The 20,981-nt window shown below is 42.1% G+C and overlaps 2 protein-coding genes across 2 annotated transcripts in view; one reads left to right on the top strand and one right to left on the bottom strand.

Moving 5' to 3' along the window:
• DNASE2B (deoxyribonuclease 2 beta) overlaps positions 1–7,343 on the bottom strand; it is a 9,146-nt gene extending 1,803 nt beyond the window's left edge. The window contains exons 1-4 of the mRNA XM_010167193.1: positions 7,231–7,343; positions 3,332–3,509; positions 1,965–2,046; positions 774–935 (exon numbers count right to left, since the gene is read on the bottom strand). Coding sequence (XP_010165495.1) covers positions 774–935; positions 1,965–2,046; positions 3,332–3,509; positions 7,231–7,343 — 535 coding nt within the window. The remainder of the gene's footprint in view (positions 1–773; positions 936–1,964; positions 2,047–3,331; positions 3,510–7,230) is intronic.
• Positions 7,344–8,662: 1,319 nt separating this feature from the next.
• On the top strand, positions 8,663–16,641 carry LOC104524358 (uricase). Its single transcript, XM_029084760.1, has 8 exons — positions 8,663–8,737; positions 9,203–9,466; positions 10,208–10,324; positions 10,450–10,528; positions 13,777–13,963; positions 14,447–14,570; positions 15,430–15,513; positions 16,510–16,641. Exons 1-8 carry the CDS (start codon positions 8,663–8,665, stop codon positions 16,639–16,641), a joined length of 1,062 nt encoding a protein of 353 aa, XP_028940593.1.
• Positions 16,642–20,981: the final 4,340 nt, after the last annotated feature.

The raw sequence follows: 20,981 nt of genomic DNA, 5'->3' as shown, positions 1-20,981 counted from the left end.
TCCCTAAATGCATGCATAGACGTGCATCTGCAAACATGAACCTGATTTAGATAGCTCTGGGGTGTGGCCAGCCTGGCCATTTGCACAGCTTATGTGTTTCATTAATACCATTTGAGGTTTGTAACTGAGAAAAAGAGTGAAAAACAGTGTGAAAAGCATTAAGGAACATAGCAGTATGATTTCTTATAATGGCTTTTGATGGTCCCTTTTCAGGACTCCAGACCAGATATCACTGTCAGATTGTTCTGAATCTTATGGGTATAGAAGTTTTGTTTTGGTTTTTTTTTAGTATTGGTATTTTATGTGCCAAAAGGTTCCTGGGGAAATCCTGGGTGGTATTTATTCCATACTTCATATTTCTGATGTGTCAAGGCTACCACTTCAGCTCAAGCAGTGGCTGCCTTACATTTTTAGAACTGCAGATGATTGCAGCGGAAAAAGCTATTACTGTTAAAAATTATTAACTTTATATTTCCAAAGCATTTTGTATGCATGGACTGAGTTTACTTTTGATATGCATTTGTGACTATTCTTATCCCAGTAGTCCCCATGGGGAGATGGAGACAGAGTGCAAGAGTGAATTTCCCACACTCGCACAGGAAATCATTGGATATACATAACCGAAGCCAAGAATGCTGTTTCCAGGCCCCACTTGGTTTCCCAAATCTGACAATGAAGGACAAGAACAAGCAATTTTTGAGGCAAAGCCTTAAGAAAAGGAGTCAGAGAGACGTGGTGGGGCAAAGGCTTTCTTAGGGAGAAGCTTGTCATACCTATTTCTGTGAACTGGTCGTATTTGAAGGTTATACAGATGGCCGTCTGTCCGTAGGACTCCCCAGTAGCTGGATAACTGTAACCAGCTTCAGGGATGGGAGGGAACAGGGGCACGCTGTGAATCACCCAGAAGCCTTGTGATTTGTCCAAGAGCAGAAAGCCTGTCAAAGAAAAGATATTGCAAATTAATTAAGGGGGGAAAAGCCCTGAGATGACACAGCTGTGTCCTATTTTGGATTTGCTGCCGCACACACACTTCAACGTATTAATGTCTACAGTAAAGAGTAGATTAATGGATTATAGGAGACACTAATAATGTATTAAAAATGCATTATTTCTCTCCTGCATAACCTAACTCAAACTGTCACCACTTTACCACTTTTCTTTTGGAAAAAAAGTATCTTTTCAAAGCCTTTTCACTTTCTCTGCTCAAATGTTATTTTTAAAAGATCTGATGATTCAGTGGCTGTGACCTGCTCTCCACTGCTCATTTTCCTTCCCTTCATACATTCACTGCATAAGGGGAAACAGACTCTGTCAACACCATGTCTTCCTCCCTAGACCAAATTCTCCTCCTCAGGGAAGCAGCAGTGAGCTGGGTTGTACCTCCCCTGCAGCGGAGTGCTCCAGGGAGGAGCACAACTCCCAGGCTGTCCCCATCGCTGCAGCCTGGAAACTCAGCCCTGCCAAGTATCTTCATCTCACAGTCAGGCTGGGCAAACCCCATCTGCTTCCTCCAGGGAGCATTTAGACCTCCACTGAAGTTTACAGTTATTTGAAGTCTTGCTTTACTTTAACTGCATATTTTAGCACTTCCATGATTTTGGCAGCAGTTTCTTGCCCCAGAGAGAGTTTGGAGGGTTTTATGTTTAGGATGCCTTTCCGTACACTGTTGCGGTTAGGCTCAGGACAATGTGGTCTGTACTTGCTGAAAGGAGCTGTATGAGTTTCAACTCCTGAAAACAAAGGGTCCATAAGCCCCAAGAGTTCTTCAACACAGCACAGGCATAGCAAAACCAAAACAGAAGCTGCAGCATACATAAACTACGCAACAAACCACACATCATGTAAATCATTCTCCAGTTTTGCTTTAGGTGGGCATTTTAGATATGCAGAGAGACAAACAGACAAGTAGATGCTATCCACAACTTCAGAAAGGAGAAAAAAGTAGCTTGGGACTCTCCCTGTACCTTTGGTATGTCCTCTTTTCCACGCATTGGAGTCTGATTCAGGGACTTCATCGTTGTATATCGCATATGCAATACTGTTCCTCTGCAGGAAAACACACATTTCTGAAACATAACATGCAGTAAAAGGAAGGCATTTAAGCAAACATCTTCTGCTGGGAACAGAAGAAAGAATTCAGGACTTCTCCGTGTGAACATCACAAGCCTAATCCTTCTCCCAATTCAGCTGACACAGTCTCTGCAGAAGTTACAGTAAAATAAACCTGAAGACTCAGCGTTAGGATCCTGGTTAATATAAAGTGGAAGTTCTCTCAGTCATTGCTGTAGCCCTTCCTCAAGAGGTCGATAAGCTCACTGAGACAATTTACATCAGTTTATTGAGCACTCGCTTGCAAAGAAGTTCCCCCCCTCTTTTATTTTCCTCTTTGATTTAGCAACCAGATCCAGTGAAAATGTTTGCTGATGAAAAATAGACATGACAAGTGCTCTTATGAAGGACAAGCAATTAATGGGTTTTTTTGCAAAATATTTGCATATAGCCACACCTTATTTCCCCTGAATAGAGAACTTCAAAGGAATTGGGACATATTTCTCCTTCTGATGTCCTTTGAGTTTGTAAACAGTTTATTACAATTACAGTAAGACCTGGAATAGGACAGGTGATTGGACTGCCAATATTTGACTGACTTCTGGGAATCTCTTCTACATATAAATTAATAACACCCAACCACTAACCCACAGCAGAAATGCAGAGACACACCCAGACTCCCAAGAATATGTAGATGGTAAAAAAATAACTATAGGCAGATCTTGTGGCATTTTATAATTACTTCACACAAATATAAATGAGGTGTTTGGCCCTGGGGGAGGTGAAAAAAAAGGTGTAACAAGCAGCGTATCACTGCTGAAGCAGTCGCAGTGATTTCGGGGGGGAGAGCAAAACCCGGATTTTATTTGAGACAGAGTGTGAAACACATGGACATGGGAGGGCTTAGGACAAGTGTCTGTAATAGTCACCACTGGCCCTGGCCTCAGTTCACAGCCAGATCACAGCTTCAGACATTGCTCAACATGAATTGCAGAGAAGAAGCCAAAGGGACTATGTTCCAGTGCTCATTTTTTTGATGGGCAATACTTGTAAGTGTGTGAAAGGTTTGAGTAGCAATTAGAAGTTTGAGGATAATTTATAATTGTAGTCAAACCTGCAAATAATCTGCCCAGGTGTCAAAATGCTCCCCTTCATGTGTTTTAGTAGATCTAGTTGGTCAGGTCCAGCCATACCGCTATGTGCCTATTCTGGCTGGTTTAATTTCATTTGTTTGTAATGTCAAGTAAGTGTACCAACAAAATGATAATTAAATGTCACTTGCCTCGGATTCGTAGGTCTCATACAGCTGCTTCAGTGTTTTTCCCAGAGCACTCTCTGTCATGTTGATGAGGTATTTACTGAGCTGCCACTGTGGAGCCAGGGTGTCCATGTACATGTATTCCAGCCCCAGTGTGGGAATCTCTCCTTTGGCATGTTTTGGCAACTTGTAAAGAGCAAACCTGCAACAGTGAAGAGTAATTGTTTTTTTACAACCATCCTGTTTGAATGTGTAAATCAGTATCTCCTTCCCACCTGAGGATTTAAGGGAAGGGTGACTCCAGGGATGTCCAGGCTGGAGAGGACCAGTGCTGCCAGTGTGCGGTGTGGACGTCAGCCTCAAGGAGGTGACCCAGCAGCAGCTCGGCAGCACAGTACCTGCTGCAAAAAACAAATCTGTCCTGCTTCTTAGCATGTGAGGGAGGCTGATTCAGCACCAAACTCTTGTTGCTGTGGCCAGACTGCTGTTGGTACCCCAAAAGAATTTGAGGTAGCCCTGGTTTGGAGTCCTAAACAGGACCAAAATCTCTATTGTTCCTGGTTCTGGTAGAGAACCTGAGGTCTGAAATTCAGTCTGACATTCTCATGGTCAACCTGGGCACCTCTTACCAATACACTTTTATACTATATAAATATAACTTTGTATTAAATAGATAAAATTATGTATGAAAATTATAAAAATACATAATGTTAATTTTATACATACTAAAACCACAAAATAAGTATAAAGACATGCGATAATGTTCCAATCCTACTTTCCATAACACACTCACACTCTGCTGAACTGTTGCAGACTGGATATTTGCAAACCATTAGCTAGAAACAGAAATCTTGAGTAATCAGTATTGTCAGTAAATGGCTCAGTTTATATTAACATCCCTGATGAAGTAAACAGATTTTCCCAGTGCACAAGTCCATGGTATTAATTGCAATATAATTAATTGAGCCACTTTCTTTGAGTGCTGTACTTGAGTAATTTGTTATTTATGTCAATAATAAGAACTGAGTGGCATTATTTTCAATCCTATACTATTTACCAAAAATGCAGCCTGACTGTGCTCAACCCTTCAAGTACCTGGAGTGAGCTTTGCCCAGTTCATTTAAAGTCTCAAGTTGGTCAAAAAAGGCATCTCCAAAAGCAGGTAAGAAGTGGCAGGAAAGCATTTTGCCAGAGGAATATTTAATCCATGGGAAACATACATGTACAGGCAGAAGAGAAACCCACACCACTGAGGATCCTGATAATCCACCTGCATTGCCAGTGACTGAGTGATGTTCCTCAGGAGATATTTCAGGAGAAATTGTTGCTGATGACAGATCACAGAGAAGGAAGTGATTTCTATAGCAAGGCTGGGGAGAGCTGTCCATGCACGAAGAATCACAACAATCCCTTTACTTGAAGATTTGGAAAGGAGAGGAATAGCAGTAGTTACTGTAGAATGAGATGATCCAGGAATCAGTATACGAAGCCTTTCCATACTGTTTTGAAATGTATTGGAAGATTTATGCTCTGGGGGTGTTCACAGCCTCGCATCTGACACATACGTGTTAGCAGGTACGCTTACAGAAATGCCTGTAGTTAAGCTATCAGTAAATTGTTTGCCAGTTCCCAGTGGATACATGTTTTGGCCCTTTCCAGAAAGTCACTGAGTGTATTAGCAATTAAAGTTCTATAAAAGTCTTCACTGCTATTTGTGCACAGGAAGTTTCTCAAGAGCTTGGGCATTTGTGGGAGTAGACTGAAAGTTATTTTCCTGAGAACCAAGGAAAAGCAAATCCGCTTATACCCGATTAGCATTGTCACACTGTTTGCTTGTGACGGAACACAAACTTACTACAAATAATCACATCTTTACTTCTTCCTCCTCTCGCCCCCCTAAAAAAACCCAAACAATGTGCACCCATGGCTTCAGACCTTGACTCAACACTTCTCAGAAAGCAGAGTTTTGGCTTTTATTTGCATGAAAAGCTTCCTACAACATACAGTGAGTTAGGATGAATAAAGGAAAGACTTTCTGCCCTCCTCAGAGAGCCAGTCCTATGGCCATTTGCTTTGTAGCCCCTGTGTGAGGTGCAGTGATGATGGTGGGACGAGCTCCTGAGTGGAATTAAAACATTTTGCCAGCCCAAGCACTGTGTGTGGGTAGGGACTGCAGGCACAGCTGGGGAGCACAGATGGGATCAGGTCAGATAAGGCAAGTGATTCCTCCGGTTTAGTGGCAAATGAAAGGGTGTGTGAATACTAATAATGAGTACTTACGGAATATTGCAGGATGAACTCACAAAAAGCTCTTGCTAACTGAAACCTGCAGTGCTGTGTTTGTTTGAAAGGGCATCAACATCTTTTGGTTAAGAGGAAGCTTTTCTCAGCAGTTTCAGTTCTGCTTCTCCTATCAGCTTCATAGCAACCAAATCCAGAAACAGGCAAAAGTTGACTATTTCTTGTCAATAAACTAGGATGACCCCTGCTTGATCATGACACATTGGAAAGGAAATCCCCCATGTCCTCTGTGCTGAACTTTGCAGAAGAGAACATAGTTGTACCTGTGCAGACCCCCTGCTCCCATCTGGAATGAGTCCTGCGTGGCTGGTGTTCACACGCATGGCAGCACAGGTGGATTACTCCCAGTCACAGCTTTCAAAGAACGTCTCAGAGACTCTGGACACAAAAATTGTGTTCATTTCTGAAATGGATGGTAAATGTTTTTGTTCATTTGTTTGTTTGTTTGGGTTTTGGTCTGTGGTTTGTTTTGGTTTATGTTTTGGTACACCCAGGCTCATTCTGCAAGGAATAATTGCAGTTTGTGAAGAAATGAAATTTCTCATACCTTTAAGTTGTTGGGTAGCTGCACCAACTAATATTCTGATTCCTGAAAAACTCACATTATCCAGAAGGGCCTTGGCAAGGCTGATAAGTCACAGGGATGGCCAGACCCTCATACATTTGATGCTATGCCAAGGGAGAGCAAAGCTGACTTTATGCCCCTGCTTCAGCAGCCTGCCCGCAGCATGAGGAGCCTCTGTCTTTCCTGCAGTTAGCTCTGAGTGCAAGGGAAGGAATGTACAAGAATAGCACCTACTTCTTTATCATTTGTATCCAAACTGATCATTCTTCTGTGAGGAAGACACTTTTCTTTTAATTCAGTTGATATTTAACTCTGAGAGGCTTCTGTGCTGTTTTTTAAGAGCCCTGGTTTCACTTTTTAAAGTTGGGTTGGATATTATGTCATTTTACTTTGCATCTTTCATCTTCAAAGCACATTAATCCAATTAATAATTTAATACCCAAACCCGGGCTTGCTGCTGGCAGCGGGACAGTACCAGCTCCAACGCGCCGGCAGCTCCGGCAGTGGGGAACCATTTCTCCTCCGCAGTCACAAGGCGCAGACGGTGCTTTCCCACGCTGCCACCCCCACATCCCTCCCGGGGGCGGCTCAGCCTCCGCTCCCCTCAGTGATCCCACCACGCTGCTCTTTGGGAACGAGTGGCCAGGCTAAGGGAGAAGACAGGGATGTTCTCCCACTGGGCTCAGCTCCCTCAGCCAGGCGAGCTGCTGCCGGAGCCCTGGCCTGGGCCAGGCTGCCGCTGGCGAGCGCAGCCTTGGCACCGGAACACAGGTTTCACTCCCTTTGATGATGAGACATGAACGCCGTGTAAACTGGTGATTATCCTGCAGTTAGTCATAGCACAGTAGGGTGGTTGGTTGAAGTGAAATGAAATCACATTTCAGTAACTTATCCTAGGTTTTCCAAATGCAAAATTCAGCTACAACTCACAGGCAAACAGGATTAAAACAGTGATTGCTATGCATTACTCCTCAGTGATCCACCTACTCCATGCGGTTTAGTATCTCAAGCATTATTTACTCACCCAGCGTTTCTCCCCTGCATGGTATTTACTTACCAATCGACTGTCTCCCCATCTTCATTCCTGCAGGAAATCTCAGCTGCCCACAGGGGCGCGGAGGAGATAAGCCATAGCAAAGCAGGGTGACACCATGCAGATCCTGCGGGCATTTTGGTTTCTCGGCTGCACAGGGTGAGCACGGAGTCGGCTCTAAAAGGAGAAGTTGTGTTGCATGAACTGTCAGCTCCTGCTGCAGGGCGCAGCAAGCACAGCCCAGGCAGCTGCTCGGGACGGCAGAGCCAGTCTGGGAAGTCGGGCTCCTGCTGCAGGGACGGCCATTGGCAGCGGGGCAGGGCTCCCGGGAGCTGCTGGGAAATGCTCAGGGTTTCTTTGGGCAACAAAATGGCAAAATGATAGCTGTCAAGTTATGTTTGCGAGAAAACTTACCTTTATATTTTAGGAGGTAGTATTTGGACTATTTAAAATATTCAAGGTATTCTGCTTTAAAAAACCAAAACCAAAACAAAAACCCAACACAAAACGCGCTGCATGCTGCAGATACTGAAACTCTTTTTGTTTTCTTTTTAGTGCTGCATGACTGAAGTATGAGTTTTTTACAACTATCTGAAAAAAACCTCACTGTTCAGTCAAGCAAAACAAAATCATTTCCATCTCACTACCTCTCCACCCAGCCCTCGTAGCGAGCACCCTTCCGGCAAAGAGGGTTTCTGGCGAAGTGCTGAGCCCTGCCCAGTTCTGGCTCTGGCGGTGGGGGCCTCCATTTGCCTGTTGGGATTGAGCCTGCAGGGACTGGCAGTCAGAGAAAACACTCTGCTCTCTGAGCCACAGTAATTTACTTACAATTAGTTTTTTTTTTTTTTAAATTATCTTTTAAATACATTAGCATTTATTTTAGGAACAAACATGTCTGAATTGAGCAATTTTACATCTGATAATGTTTTCAGCAACTCACATATAAAAAGCTTCCATTTATATTTTGGTATGAAAAATATTCTTTCTCCCTCCCCATTATCCTACATTAAAAGATGTTGATACCAAATACGGGATATTTCAGCCTCAGGGAAAATCTAGTCCAATAAGCTCTGGATATTTTAGCATAGCGCAGTCTGTCTTTTCTTCTTGCTCTTGGAAATTACAACATACATAGAGGGGGTAATAAAACACAGAACATGCCAAGAACGTGACAGCTGTTTCCATTTTCTCTTTGGGACTTCTGCCTGCTTACAAAGCAACCTTCCTGCCTCTCATGGAAGAATTGCTTTGATATTCAGTGCTTGTTTCCACTTGGCCTTGAAGCAGCAAGTCCTTGCACCCCTGCGTGTGTGATGGCGGGCAGCCCTGGGACACAGTGCTCACTGGGCTCTGCCTGCTACCAGGGGGCTCTGCCTGCTACCGGGGGGCTCTGCCTGCTACCAAGGGGCTCTGCCATCCAGGATGCTGACCGCGTTGTGCCAGTGTCTGGATGAAAATGGAGAGGGCTCAGCACATCGCACGTGTGGAGCCTGACAGCGGCTGTGAGAGCTGGGAGCCAGAGGAGCAGGAGGTGGTGGAAATTTGTTCTTGGTGCCAGAGAAAATTGGGAATTGTATCTAGAGAGGCACATCCCAGCCTGGCAGAGCTGGCCCTGGCAGAGTGACTATGGAGGGTGCGGGTGTGAATGCCTCCTGCCCTCTGCGTGGCTGTACCTGCAGTGACTGAAGCACTGGAACACTCTGGCTTCAGAAGTAGATGGTGGAGGGAAGACTGAGTAAAGGTCTATATAGTCAGGACTAACCCAAAGATGACAAACAAGAGAGACTAGTTCACTATTACTCATGTTAAATGATCTGCCCTCCTATAAAATTTTAAAATTCTATCACAGCTGCTACTAATGTAGTAATATTTTCCTAAAGCATTTTTAATTCCCATCAGGACTTTGCAATGTATAATGGACATATTTTCATCACAGGTAACCACAAAAATAAAGGCCATAAACATTGTTTACATTCATTGACTGAGCATAACTCAGGCCTCCACTGAGTTCCCCTACAACTATCATGTAATTTCTCTGCAGATCAAGGATATAGAAGTCCTCAACTGCGAATATGGCAAGAACACAATTAAGTTCCTTCGCCTACGTAGAGAAGGCAAGAAGCACTTTGTTAAAGAAGTGGAAGTGTGCACGCATCTCCGTCTGACTTCTGCTCATGAGTACCTGGATGGAAACAACTCTCTTGTGATACCTACTGACACCATAAAGAATATTGTCCTTGTTTTGGCCAAAAAAAATGGGGTATTTTAATTTTTTTTTATTTTAACTAGCCTTGATGTTCCTTATGATTTAATTTGGAAGTGTTTGTTATGCTAACTTTTTGTTCTCAAAATGCATCAGAAAAATCTCTCCCCTCATCAGCGTGATGTGGGAGAGAATTTTTCCTCTAGTGCTTATCCTGTGGACTCGTCCTTAGTTTTCCAAAGCCCTTTTTTCTCACAGACCTAGCAGTATTTTTTGTAGATTTGTTATATAAGATCCATCTTTTTTTAATGTAATAGCATATAATACTACTTTATTCCTATACAGCACTTTTAAACAGAAGGTGCCAAAGTATGTAAGACTTCTCTTAATTCTGTTAACTGTGCTCTTACCTTCCTCAACTGCATCTATTGTAATGACAATCTGTAGCTCAAATTCTTCCTCAGTAATGAAAGCCCATCTTTAGCCTGTAAAGCTTTATCAGAATATTGCTATAATTATTTCAGCATTATATCCACAAAGTGTAAGGCTTCTGTAGCACTGTCTCTCAGTCCAAGGACTGTAGCTTGCTAAACCACAGAATGGGAGATTTTTGATGTGACTCTGTAGCTGCTATTTGCAGCATGTGTTGCAAGCTGATCAAATGACTAGGCATAGAGCACAAAACCAGGACTGAGAGAAATCTGTATTTTTAACAGCAAACTATTTACAACAATCAGAACAATCTACTTTTGTACATAGGGTAATTGCTTCTTTCTAATAATACTGTTTCTGTCTTAGATCTCAACTTTAGAACAATTTGCTATAGATATCTGCAAACACTTCATGACAACATTTTGCCAAGTGGCGTACGTCAAAACCTACGTTCAAGAAGTACCATGGCAACGTCTACATGAGGTATCTGAAATACTAACACATTCAGTTTGTTTATGCTGGAGCCATTTCTCACACTCTTAGTCCCTGTTTTCAAGCTAAGATATTATTTACTGCACTTTTACTTACATGTCTGCTCTGAATTGCAGCACGGTGTTCCCCACATCCACTCGTTTATATACGTTCCTGATGGGATCCGCTTTTGTGAAGCTGAGCAGTGCCGAAATGGTGAGAAAAGAATTTGCAGCTTCCCTGACTTCTCTGTAAATATATCTGCTAATGAGAGATGAAAATGGCTTTAGAGATAGCAAAAGGTGTTACAGGGCTTACAGCATAGCCAAACCTCTCCAGAGGCCTAAAACAAAGAATATTTTTATGGTCTAATTTTGCACTCTGTGATGAGAGACATGGCTGTAGAATTCATGTAGCTCACATTTGTATGTATATCCTGAACATATTCTGGTTACAACAGCGCATACACCAGAACTGCTACATATTGTCACAGGATTTAATAGCCTTCTGAGAATGGTCTGCTTACTTTTTTACATTATAATATATTCATCAGTTTCACTATTATCATTACCCTATAGAGGATATATCATGAAACCACACTGCTGTTGGCCAACTGCCTAGTTTGCAGTTATTTTCAAAACCCTGTCATCAAGCCTTGGAACCTTGGTCTTATTTCTAAGAAAGATGCAATTGCATTGCTGCAAGTCAGGCTGGCTTGAACATTGTGAGCGCTAAGGTCTATGTGCAATTTTCCACATGAAAATACTTCAGGATGTGCTTACTATTTTTGCACATCATGTGTAAACAAAACACCATTTGGCTTCACTCTCATATAATCTTTTGTCATACTTAAAAGACGCAGCCTTTCAAGCTCAGCTGTCTGTCTGCAAATTGGCATTGCAAAGGGAGTGTAAAAATTATCTATTCTTGCTGTGAGTCACAACAAAAGCGTAAGTTCAATCTCACTGTGTTGGTGTTTCATTTAACCCACCTCTCAGGCTACTGGGAACTGAGCTGAGACCAGTACATTATTTCACACAGTGGGTTTAGAGGTTTCAGGCATTAGTTCAGCATCTATTACTGCCCTAATGTCACTTAGAACTATTTCCCATCCTGCTCTCTTTTCCTAACATGTCAGTGCTAGGACCAGCGGTAAGAGCAGTTTCACTTGCAGACAGGACACAAGTTCTGAAATGCTCATTTGAGCATTGTCCCTGTGTTCCTGCCGAAAGCAAAGAGAGAGCCCGTACAGGTCTCCAGTGCCTCTTGGCCTAATCTTTTTTAATGTTCCCAGTAATGTTAACTACTGCTGTATTTTTTGGCAGCCTCAATAGTATTGAGGTTTCTGGAGAATGTTAAGAAATAAACCTGAATAAAAAAAAAAAATTAAAGAAAAAGAGTTCATGCTTTCTTGAAAAGCTGCTACTCTTAATGTTCAGATTGAACTAGATTTTTCATGACTTTGAAAATTCAGTGTGCAATTCTGCCATTTCAGGTTCTATTCAAACAAAAAGTCTTTAAGGCTTACTGAAGAGACTGCCTTTCCTTCTTAGTCTTAGTCCTTTAGCTGTTTCTTCAGGATTCCCTGCCTAGGTGAACAACAAAAGAGAAAATTTTCAAATCCCTTTTATTTTTCTTATAAAAGAACCTTCTCTATTTTCAGCATCCTCCTATGCACCTATCAGCCAGACACAGAAATTTATTTCTCAGTTAATCCTATCTTTTAACACTTTTCTCATAATAAAAAGAAACCCAGTGAGGCTTAATAGAATTATAGGTTTATTTTTTGCCATTATATCAGCTGATAAAAGGCTCAAGAGTTTTTTGGAAACTGTATACATGATAAGTAACTTAACAGAGTCAACATTTGACAACCAAAGACAGCACAAGCACAAAACATACTGAAAGCACATCATGGGCTGTTCACCTTGAAAACTTTGCCTCAGTTTTATATTCTCCAGTGCAAGTTTCAGGTTGATCACTACAGAGCCAGCCAGTCAGCCAGGCTTTCAGTAAATTCATTGCAAGGAGCTCTTTCAAACGAGGCTATTTATTTGAATGTGAGACACATATATCTCCAGGTTCACTGATAGTATCTGCATTACGTTAATACCTGTGTATTACAGCCTTATACCCAAACAATGAATTAATCAAGATCTGAACAAACTTCAAAATAGCCTGTCCAAGGACAATCTCTTTTTTAGATTTTTTAAAAAGCTTTAGCAAATAACAGGGGGTTGTAGCTAAAGTTATAGATACACCTCTTTGGAAGTTTCAAAACCAACAATGAATGTAAACAAGAGTAAAAAAAGATAAACTGCAGGTTTGATAATTTCCAGTGACAGAGCAGTTTAAAAAAACCAAACCTCGAAACAACTATGTCATTTAGAAATATCCATCACAGTGGAATTATTTCCAGCATAAATTCCTGCAAAGACACAGCTCAAAGACAAAGTCTGTCAGTCTTCTCAGTCAAAGGCAAGATTACTATGTGCCAGATATATTCAAGGATGAATTTTTAACTAGTTAGTGTGAGCACCAAGAGCAGCACAGAAACAGCAGCATGGGCTTCAGCCACTGACTATCTGTACAGACTCAGGATAAGCCTGCACGCCATGAAGATTTTCTTTTCTGAACCTGCTTTTTTGCAGCTCTGGTCAGTGAAATTTTCAGTTATCAGTTTGGTGTGCTCTAAATAACTGACCACTTGAGATCGTTTATTTGCCATCCGAAAGTTTTGTCAGAAGAAAAAGTTCAGAACAGAACTGTTTGGTCTTTAGAAGATGATAATCCACCCATGCAGCAGTGATCTACAAGAGCGCATTTTATAAACAGTGGCTAAGAGCAAAACCAGCATCAGTTTGAACTGGTGGGTGGCATCTGTATCAGTGCCAGTTCCTGGTAATTAGCTGAACTGCAAGGATTTGCATTGGCTCCTCGCCCGCTCATTCTTACGGGTGCAAAACTCAGAACAGGCTGGGTATGTAAAACGAATTTCTGACTGAGGCTCCAAGTCCTTTGTACAGAGTTTCTACACTTGTCTACATTGTTAGAAAAGGCTAAATTAATCTCTCCAGCCCTAGTAGCATTTCATTTCCCTTTAGAGCAATTAGTAGTCCCTGAACTGACATCAATGAGAGCCAACCCGATCCATGTCTCAGCTCCAAGGAGGTGAGATAAAGGGTGTCCTTACCTCTCCTTGGCTGCAGGCCACTTGATGGGATTCTCTGCTTTCTAGACTGAGCTCCAATTTCAGTAGTTTCCATCTTGTTTCTTACATTTCTGCTAACATCAGTGTGCAGAAAATAATTTTTAAAAGTAGCTATGCTTGAAATAGAAGCATACGAGTGAGTCCTGGAGAGACTGCTTCATGGTTCTGGAGCTGTCACTGCAAGTGTCCTCCAGAGGTTTCTTTCCCTCTGTCTGAAAAGATGCTCATACTGCCTCATATTTTTGGATCACAGGTCCTCTGGTTGTTTTTGCTGGAATTAAAGATCTGAAACTTATGAAGACAACACAGTCTGGATTCGAAGGCTTCTATAAGAATGAACACACCACACTTCCTGAAAGGAACGACAGGATTTTATGTGGCGAGCTCTTCTGCAAATGGTCATATGGCGAATGCAGAGATTTTGACTTTGATTGCATATGGTATACGGCAAATCAAACAATGTTTATTACCTAATCTATGATCCCAAAGTCCCTCTACACAATACAGCAGGTGTAAGGGCCAGATGTGCAGTTGCTGTGCACCAAGCACTCTCACAGATCTTGGTGGCGGCGCTAAGCCCATGGTTCCAGGGGCGAGAGGCACGCCTCGGGGGGTACTCCTCTCTGTCTATAGATGGTGCATCTATAGACAGTATTTAAATGGACAGTTCAGAGTTCAGTACAGAACACTTTAGGAGAACAAACTAGTTTGTCAAATACTTCTAGCAAAACACCTGTTTGTGAATTATAGAGCTGGAGGGGGGATTTGGAGGTGACAGGACAAAGAAATTGTTCTTCTATGATATCCCATGTGCTATGTATTTGTCAGAAAAGACAGAGAAAAAAAAATCCACAGCAAAACATTACGAATCTAGGACAGAGACAGCAGATACAAGGTTTTGTAAGAACCTGTGTTACCTCTAGGAACAAAATCCGTGAATGTATCCTTGAAGCCTTTGCTGGGCCACCTGACTGTGGAGAATATTCACCTTCTTATCAGAAGACTGTCAACCGTATCCAGATGCTTGTCCTTTCCAAAGTGTCCCAGGTATCTTCTTTCCTCCTGTCGATGTCTTACTTAAGCAATAAGGTTAATCAGACCACTGAGAAGACCAAAATGAGTCTATTATTTCCTCTGACAGTTCTAAGCAAGACTGGAAACTATTTGGTGGTACAGCTAGATGATCTGAAAAAAAATACGAACACTGAGAAGTTCACATGCTGCTTTTCAGCCGTGAACATAATGGGGTAGAATATCACTCAGTGTTTGGCAGGATGTGAGTAAAAGTGAAATGGTGGGTGCTGCAACGTTGTCTGCATGTTCAATAGATTGCATTTTACCAACTGTACATACAGGGATGTGGAGGGCTTGCATTGCTTGAGAGAGTCCAGCGCAGAGCCACAAAGAAGATTAAGAGAGTGGAGCATCTCCCTTGTGAGGAAAAGCTGAGGGAGCTGGGTCTCTTTAGCTTGGAGGAGACTGGGGAGTGACCTCATTAATGTTTATAAATATATAAAGGATGAGTGTCATGAGGATGGAGCTAGACTCTTCTTGGTGACAACCAATGATAGGACAAGGGGCAAGCTGGAACACAGGAGGTTCCATTTAAACTTGAGAAGAAACTTCTTTACAATAAGGGTGACAGAGCGCTGGAACAGGCTGCCCAGGGAGGGTGTGGAGTCTCCTTCTCTGGAGACATTCAAGACCCGCCTGAACGCCTTCCTGTGTAATCTCATCTAGATGTTCCTGCTCCGGCAGGGGGATTGGACTAGATGATCCTTCGAGGTCCCTTCCAATCCCCAACATTCTGTGATTCTGTGATTCTTTACAATGAGTGAAACTATTGCCAGGCTGTTGGCTGAGAAGGTTCCCTCATTCATTGTCTCATTTGTTTTCGTGGTTTTAGGTACAGATCATAGAAGTGGTCTTGAACAACACTTTTTATAATGTTGTAGACATGAAGAATCTAGGCTTGACCAACGACAAAGAAGTAAGTAAATGCTCCAAATACAACTTGCCTGGACTCTTTAGAAATGCTCATCCTTAAAGTGTAGCAGCAGTTCTGCAAAGAACAGAGTGAAAGCAAATTATCTCCCCCAGCTCCAGTGAAAGCTCTACCTTACCTCTAAAAGAGATTTACAATGATTACAGAAGGATAATTGCCTTCTTGTGTTATTGACAAAAGCTAAAGCAGCACAGTGGAATGCTTTGGAGATCAAAGGGATCTGTAACAGAGACTACCTCTGCAAAATCATTCCTGTTTTCTCCACTGAATTTGACTTTTAGTGATAATGCCAACCTGTGCTGTTTTAACCAAGCAGAATGCACCAGGGCATCCTTTCCCCTAGGTAGTGTGAAAAGCCAGCCCACTATGGTTCTTCTTTCTGCCCCATTTGGCAGCACCACTGAGGCCAGGGAGCATCCTTGGTGCAGTGGGGTTACAAGCAGGTTAGCTAGGCCACAGGCTAACTCTCGGTGACAGAAGACCGGCACTCCAAGGGAGCAGTGAAGGGATATTTCTGTAGCCGTTGGGAGCCAAAGCAGGTTGGTCCAACAGTACACAAAGTAGAAGCCTGGGATCAGGCAGAGAGTGAGAGATGTAGGGGATGAGATATATTTTCTCCTCCCTCCACAGCTGCTCTAGCTGACAGCCAGGCCCAGCTGAAAGTCTGTTACATTATCCTCACATGACAGAGAAACTGGGTTATTCCATTTCGCAACAATGGTCTTTGTTTATGCTCTAGTCTCCCTCCCTAAGTCTTGTGACTTTGCTGCCATCCTACCCTACCCTTGCCCTCTTTCAGGTCAACATTGTAGATCCACTTTCACTTGAGATAACAGCAAAATCTACCATTGATATTCATAAGGAAAGGGAAGGGCTGGGCAGGATTTTGAGAGAAGGTGAATGGATGCAGTTTCTGCTGTCATGGCACTGGCACATCCCTGTCTCAGAAATGACCTCTGTGTTTGTGCTCATCCCTATCAGGTTCTGGTTCCAGTGGAAACTCCCTATGGCTCCTGCGCTTGCACGCTTGGCAGGAAGAAGTTCTTAGAAGCACAAGGCCACGTGCTAAAAGAGGAGCGGCAGTTTGGACTGGCAGCTGCCCAAGGAAACTAAACTTCTTGGCTATACTCACACCTTCTTGATAAACTTAACAGTATGGCTTCTCTATCAAGGTGTACTCCTTATTGGCCTCTTCCATTGCTGACTACTTTTCCTTCTATGAACTCTTGAGGCTGGGATTTCTGAAGGACTCTCAGGAATTCAGAAATCAAAGTCTGTCCCTGAATCTCAGTGTGATTTGTAGATTGAAATCCCCTATGCTCTTTTGAAAACCCCAGCTGGAAAAATTATAGTAAATTAATTTTTAAACTAGCTATTCCCAGACCTCTTAATGAAACAATTAATTCAATAATGTCTGCAACATGCTTTTGACATGAAAAATCAGCAACTCTGTATATTCTATCTATTAATGTTCCTTCAGTAAAATGAATATACAGGCACGAGACCAGATGTTTCATTGACATAACCTGTCATGACCCCTTGATGCCACACTGATCTACAGAGCTGAGGTTCTGACCCAGTAACTGAATAGGGAATCAGTCAGACATTGATTTCTTCATGAAGGAAATGAAAAAAAGAAAAAAAAAAAAGTATCTATCATAGCTGCTTTGTGGTATGAATAGTTACAGCTGTTGACTAATTTCTCTGCATGTATTCTAACTGCATGGCTGCTGCTGCTACTTGTCGGACTATACAGTTGCTATATAATTACTTACATATTAATCACTGAGGTGTTTGAGGTTTTGGGCTATCTCTCTAAGTTTAATTAAATAGTTTTCTTTAGTCTAATAATCTCATCATGACTTCTGAGCAGGTGGGAGTCAACCAAAGTAACCCTATTGCTTTCAGGAGGGGCAGGGAGAAAGCTAGACAGGCAGACAATGCATATCTGACTCTAGTTACCCCAGGTGATAGCTTTGAACACAGAGATAAAACTACGCACCCAACAATTCTCATCTTGCCAACTGCAGCTACCACATTTGCAACAGGAATCCTGCTCATCTTCTGACAACTCCTAACCAACTGCTCTCATTTTCTCCGGGCGTCATTTTCACAGACTCCAGGTGAAAGTGCAAATCCAATGGGAAGTGCCCAGAGGTACTTCTGAAAACTGCAATTCAGTTGCCTTTCTGCCTCCCAAATTTAGGCAGACCTGCAGCATTCCTCTGGGTACAATCATTACATCCACAGGCACCGAAAATGAGGAATGTGTCCTGCACTGTGTGACATTTTGAGGTGCTTTGCAAGACAGGAACTTGCCTTGGTGAGCAGGAGGGAACAGATGCAAAGGGAAGACACTGTTCACAAGCCTGAGATATCTCCTGAAAAACAACAGGATGAAAGAAACCACAAAGTCAATCTGTCCCACATATGTTGTTTTCTGGACACTAGCCATTTCTGGAAGTTTTATTTACAATACTTTCAGCTTTTGCTGGGGATGTTCTTTCTTACCTTGTTAGATTGTATTGTACTTGTCTGTGGGCTTCCATTTTGCTATTTCTGCTAATTTTAGGTGCTTGTAATTTATTAATATATCTTTTAAGGGAAAATAAAGAGCAACATCAAAAAACTAATTAGCATTTGACTGTTTACCAAATAAGAAATGAAACCATTTACTACTTATATATAAATGCAAATACTATAAGTAAAAGCAATGTTTTAGTTCAGCCAATTTTACCTCAAAAAGTGACCAGTCTTCTTCCAAATGACAGTTCACTACCAATTATTAAAAATAGATTAAAAAAGATCTTACTGAACATTTCAATATTTACCTCTTTCTAAAACAAGGCCAATCTTCAGAACCCATTTTCTCTCTACCTTATGAGAAATGCACTGCATTAGGTGGAGGTTTCCTATTGTTACTACTTACGCTTCATCTGTGGGCTTGCAAGGTAGTAGTGGACTAACCTTCATGGCAGAATGATGACACAAAGCAGCAACCAGTTGTTTATTTAGACTTTTCCGTGGCAACAAGCACACTTGTACACTCACGCAATGCGGTTTCTATAAAACTCCACAGACATGCAGACATTCAGCAAGTCTTTAAAGGCATCTCATCACAGCTCCATCTAGCACTGCAAATCTGAGTCACTTACATGGGCAGATTGCTTCTAAAGAAAGTACTTAGGCAATCGGAAGAAGCCCAAATTTTCCATATGGTAATTAGATTCAGATAACAATGGCATAAATCATTTTTGAAAATGGGACTTTGCCAGACTTACTTGGGCCTGAAACCTGACCAAATTCCCATTGGTTTCATTAGATTCAGTCTCCACAATGGACTTGCATTATTTTAATTAAGACAGATTTTTTGTTTTTTCCCCAGTTCCTGTCTGAGCAGCTACTCAAGTTGCTTACTGTGTTTTACTCAGAAGCAGCTGTGATGCTTTGCTGATGAAATCACACTTGATGAAAAAGAGCAGCAGCTAGCAGACTGTAAAATTGCCATTTAAAATACATCTTCTTGCTGATAACATGGACCTTGCTAATCCTGGGCTATATCCCAGCAGTTTAGAGGGCCTGGAGCCTCCTACCAAGAAACAGGGTATTTCAAGTGCACAAACATCTTACTATCATTTTAGCATCTGATTCTTTGACATCCTGTTTCTGTTCAATTCTGATAGCTGCCCAGGACAGTCCAACTGCAATCCTCCTCAGCTGCTGATCATGCTCCATGTGCAACAAACGTCACACAGATAAAAAGCACTAGCTAAACTCATTAGACAATATCTAAAACAGAGAAGAAATGTCACCTTCAGGGTCAGTACAACTGATTTGTCTTGACTGGCTGTACTATTCTATATAGATTCAGATTACCTGCTTTCCAACACACATGTAAATCTGTCAGTGTTTATTAACTATTGCAGGTACATTTTTTCCTATTTAAAGTTGTCTTTTTTTTTTTTTTTAAAATCTTGCTTTTATCAGGAGTACAGAACCCTGATTCTAAGTTGAACAGAGCTGAAAAAGTGACAAAAACCCCCTCTTTCTGGCTAGAAATCTCAATATAAATACTTCTGAAGTTAGAACCCTGCCATTTGTGTACATACAACAGCCAACCATCTGCTTCCTGGAAAACACACAGCTGTCTCTAGAAAGGAAACCTATTAAATGTTTCAAGTTGTAGGATCAAAAATCTCAACTCATATCTCAGCTATAATTAGGATATAAACTGTTTTGTGATTCTGAGATTGAACCCCACCATTCATAGCAGGCTGAGAAAGAAGAGACATACACATGTACCTGAGTGCATGCACACACACCTGGCCCCATATGTATATGTACATACATAAATATATGTATAAATGGCACTTACTAGATCAGCTGGTATATGACTGATCTATGACAATCAAATAAGAAACAACATGAGCTGGGGTTAGTTGTTATGTAGTTTTATTACAGACATGCAAACACTCAGCTGCATTGAGTTGAAGCCTGCCATGTTCCCTTCAAGATCCAGCGCAAACTACACACCAGGACAGCAGTTCACCTCTGCCAGGCTCACAACAAATGAGCAGTGGAGAGAACCATGAAAGGGGCACACATCCCATTGCTGCCTGCCAGAGAGAGCTGGAGGAGTCCCTCATGGACCTGGGGGGGCAAAAGGAAAGGTAAACATTCAGTCCTGATAGCAGGTGAGGAAATGCTTGCCTGTGGGGACAGGCATCTGTAGCCCAGGTCCTGGTGAACGGAGGTGCACAGGGAGGCCAGTCTGGAATAGGAACATTGAAGTAACAGAGGTAAGAGATACTAGAAGACAAGCAGGAAAGATGGTGGGGAGGGAAGAGGAGGGAGAGATAAAGTGACAGTAAAAAAATCAGACAAATCAAAGAAGGGAGAGAACAGAAAATTAAAAAAATGAGTGAGGACAAGTACCTCTCCTATCTGCCTACTTCAGAGCTGAAAACACAACCCCAAACCAAACAATATCAGAGGAACTAGAAAAAGAAGGGAGTAGAGAAAACTTTGGTGCAGGGGGTAACCTAACAGCAGAAACCAGAGTGCCTGAGTAGAGGGGAGCTTCTGCTACCTCTCAGTCTGACTGGAAAAGACAAGAGCTTGTTTTAATGGCCTTGTACTCCTTCAATATTTCCAAATCTTCTAGATTACACATATTTCCAGGTAGAGAAGCCCAGGTAAACTGGCATGGGATATTTATACAGAAGGGAGGAGGGAGTAGAAGAGGAGTATCCTTGTGAAACAGGGTTGCTACACCCAGGCACACACTCGCTTCCACACTTCTCCCTATGGTTAGGTCACCAGCTGGGAAAAAAACTCAGCTACAAGTTCCTTACTCTTCACTTCCTTCCTCCTGCTGCAGTCCATCAGTACAAGACAAGGCAATTCTACCCTTGAATCAGAGAGCAGTGCAAACGATAAGCCTTCCCTCCCTT

The sequence above is a fragment of the Antrostomus carolinensis genome, unplaced genomic scaffold (genome assembly GCF_000700745.2).
Source record: "Antrostomus carolinensis isolate BGI_N321 unplaced genomic scaffold, ASM70074v2 scaffold48070, whole genome shotgun sequence".
Classification (NCBI taxonomy): domain Eukaryota; kingdom Metazoa; phylum Chordata; class Aves; order Caprimulgiformes; family Caprimulgidae; genus Antrostomus; species Antrostomus carolinensis.
The sequence above is the reverse complement of the archived record's forward strand: the minus strand, read 5'-3'. Positions and strand labels throughout refer to the sequence as shown.

What these genes read in the sequence shown, in the direction of transcription:
- LOC104524358 (XM_029084760.1), top strand. Translation starts at nt 8,663, where the DNA reads ATGGAGAGGGCTCAGCACATCGCACGTGTGGAGCCTGACAGCGGCTGT. An exon ending in TTTGACTTTGATTGCATATG is followed by an intron (nt 13,964 to 14,446) that starts GTATACGGCAAA and finishes TGTTACCTCTAG; the next exon opens with GAACAAAATCCGTGAATGTA. An exon ending in GCTTGACCAACGACAAAGAA is followed by an intron (nt 15,514 to 16,509) that starts GTAAGTAAATGC and finishes CATCCCTATCAG; the next exon opens with GTTCTGGTTCCAGTGGAAAC.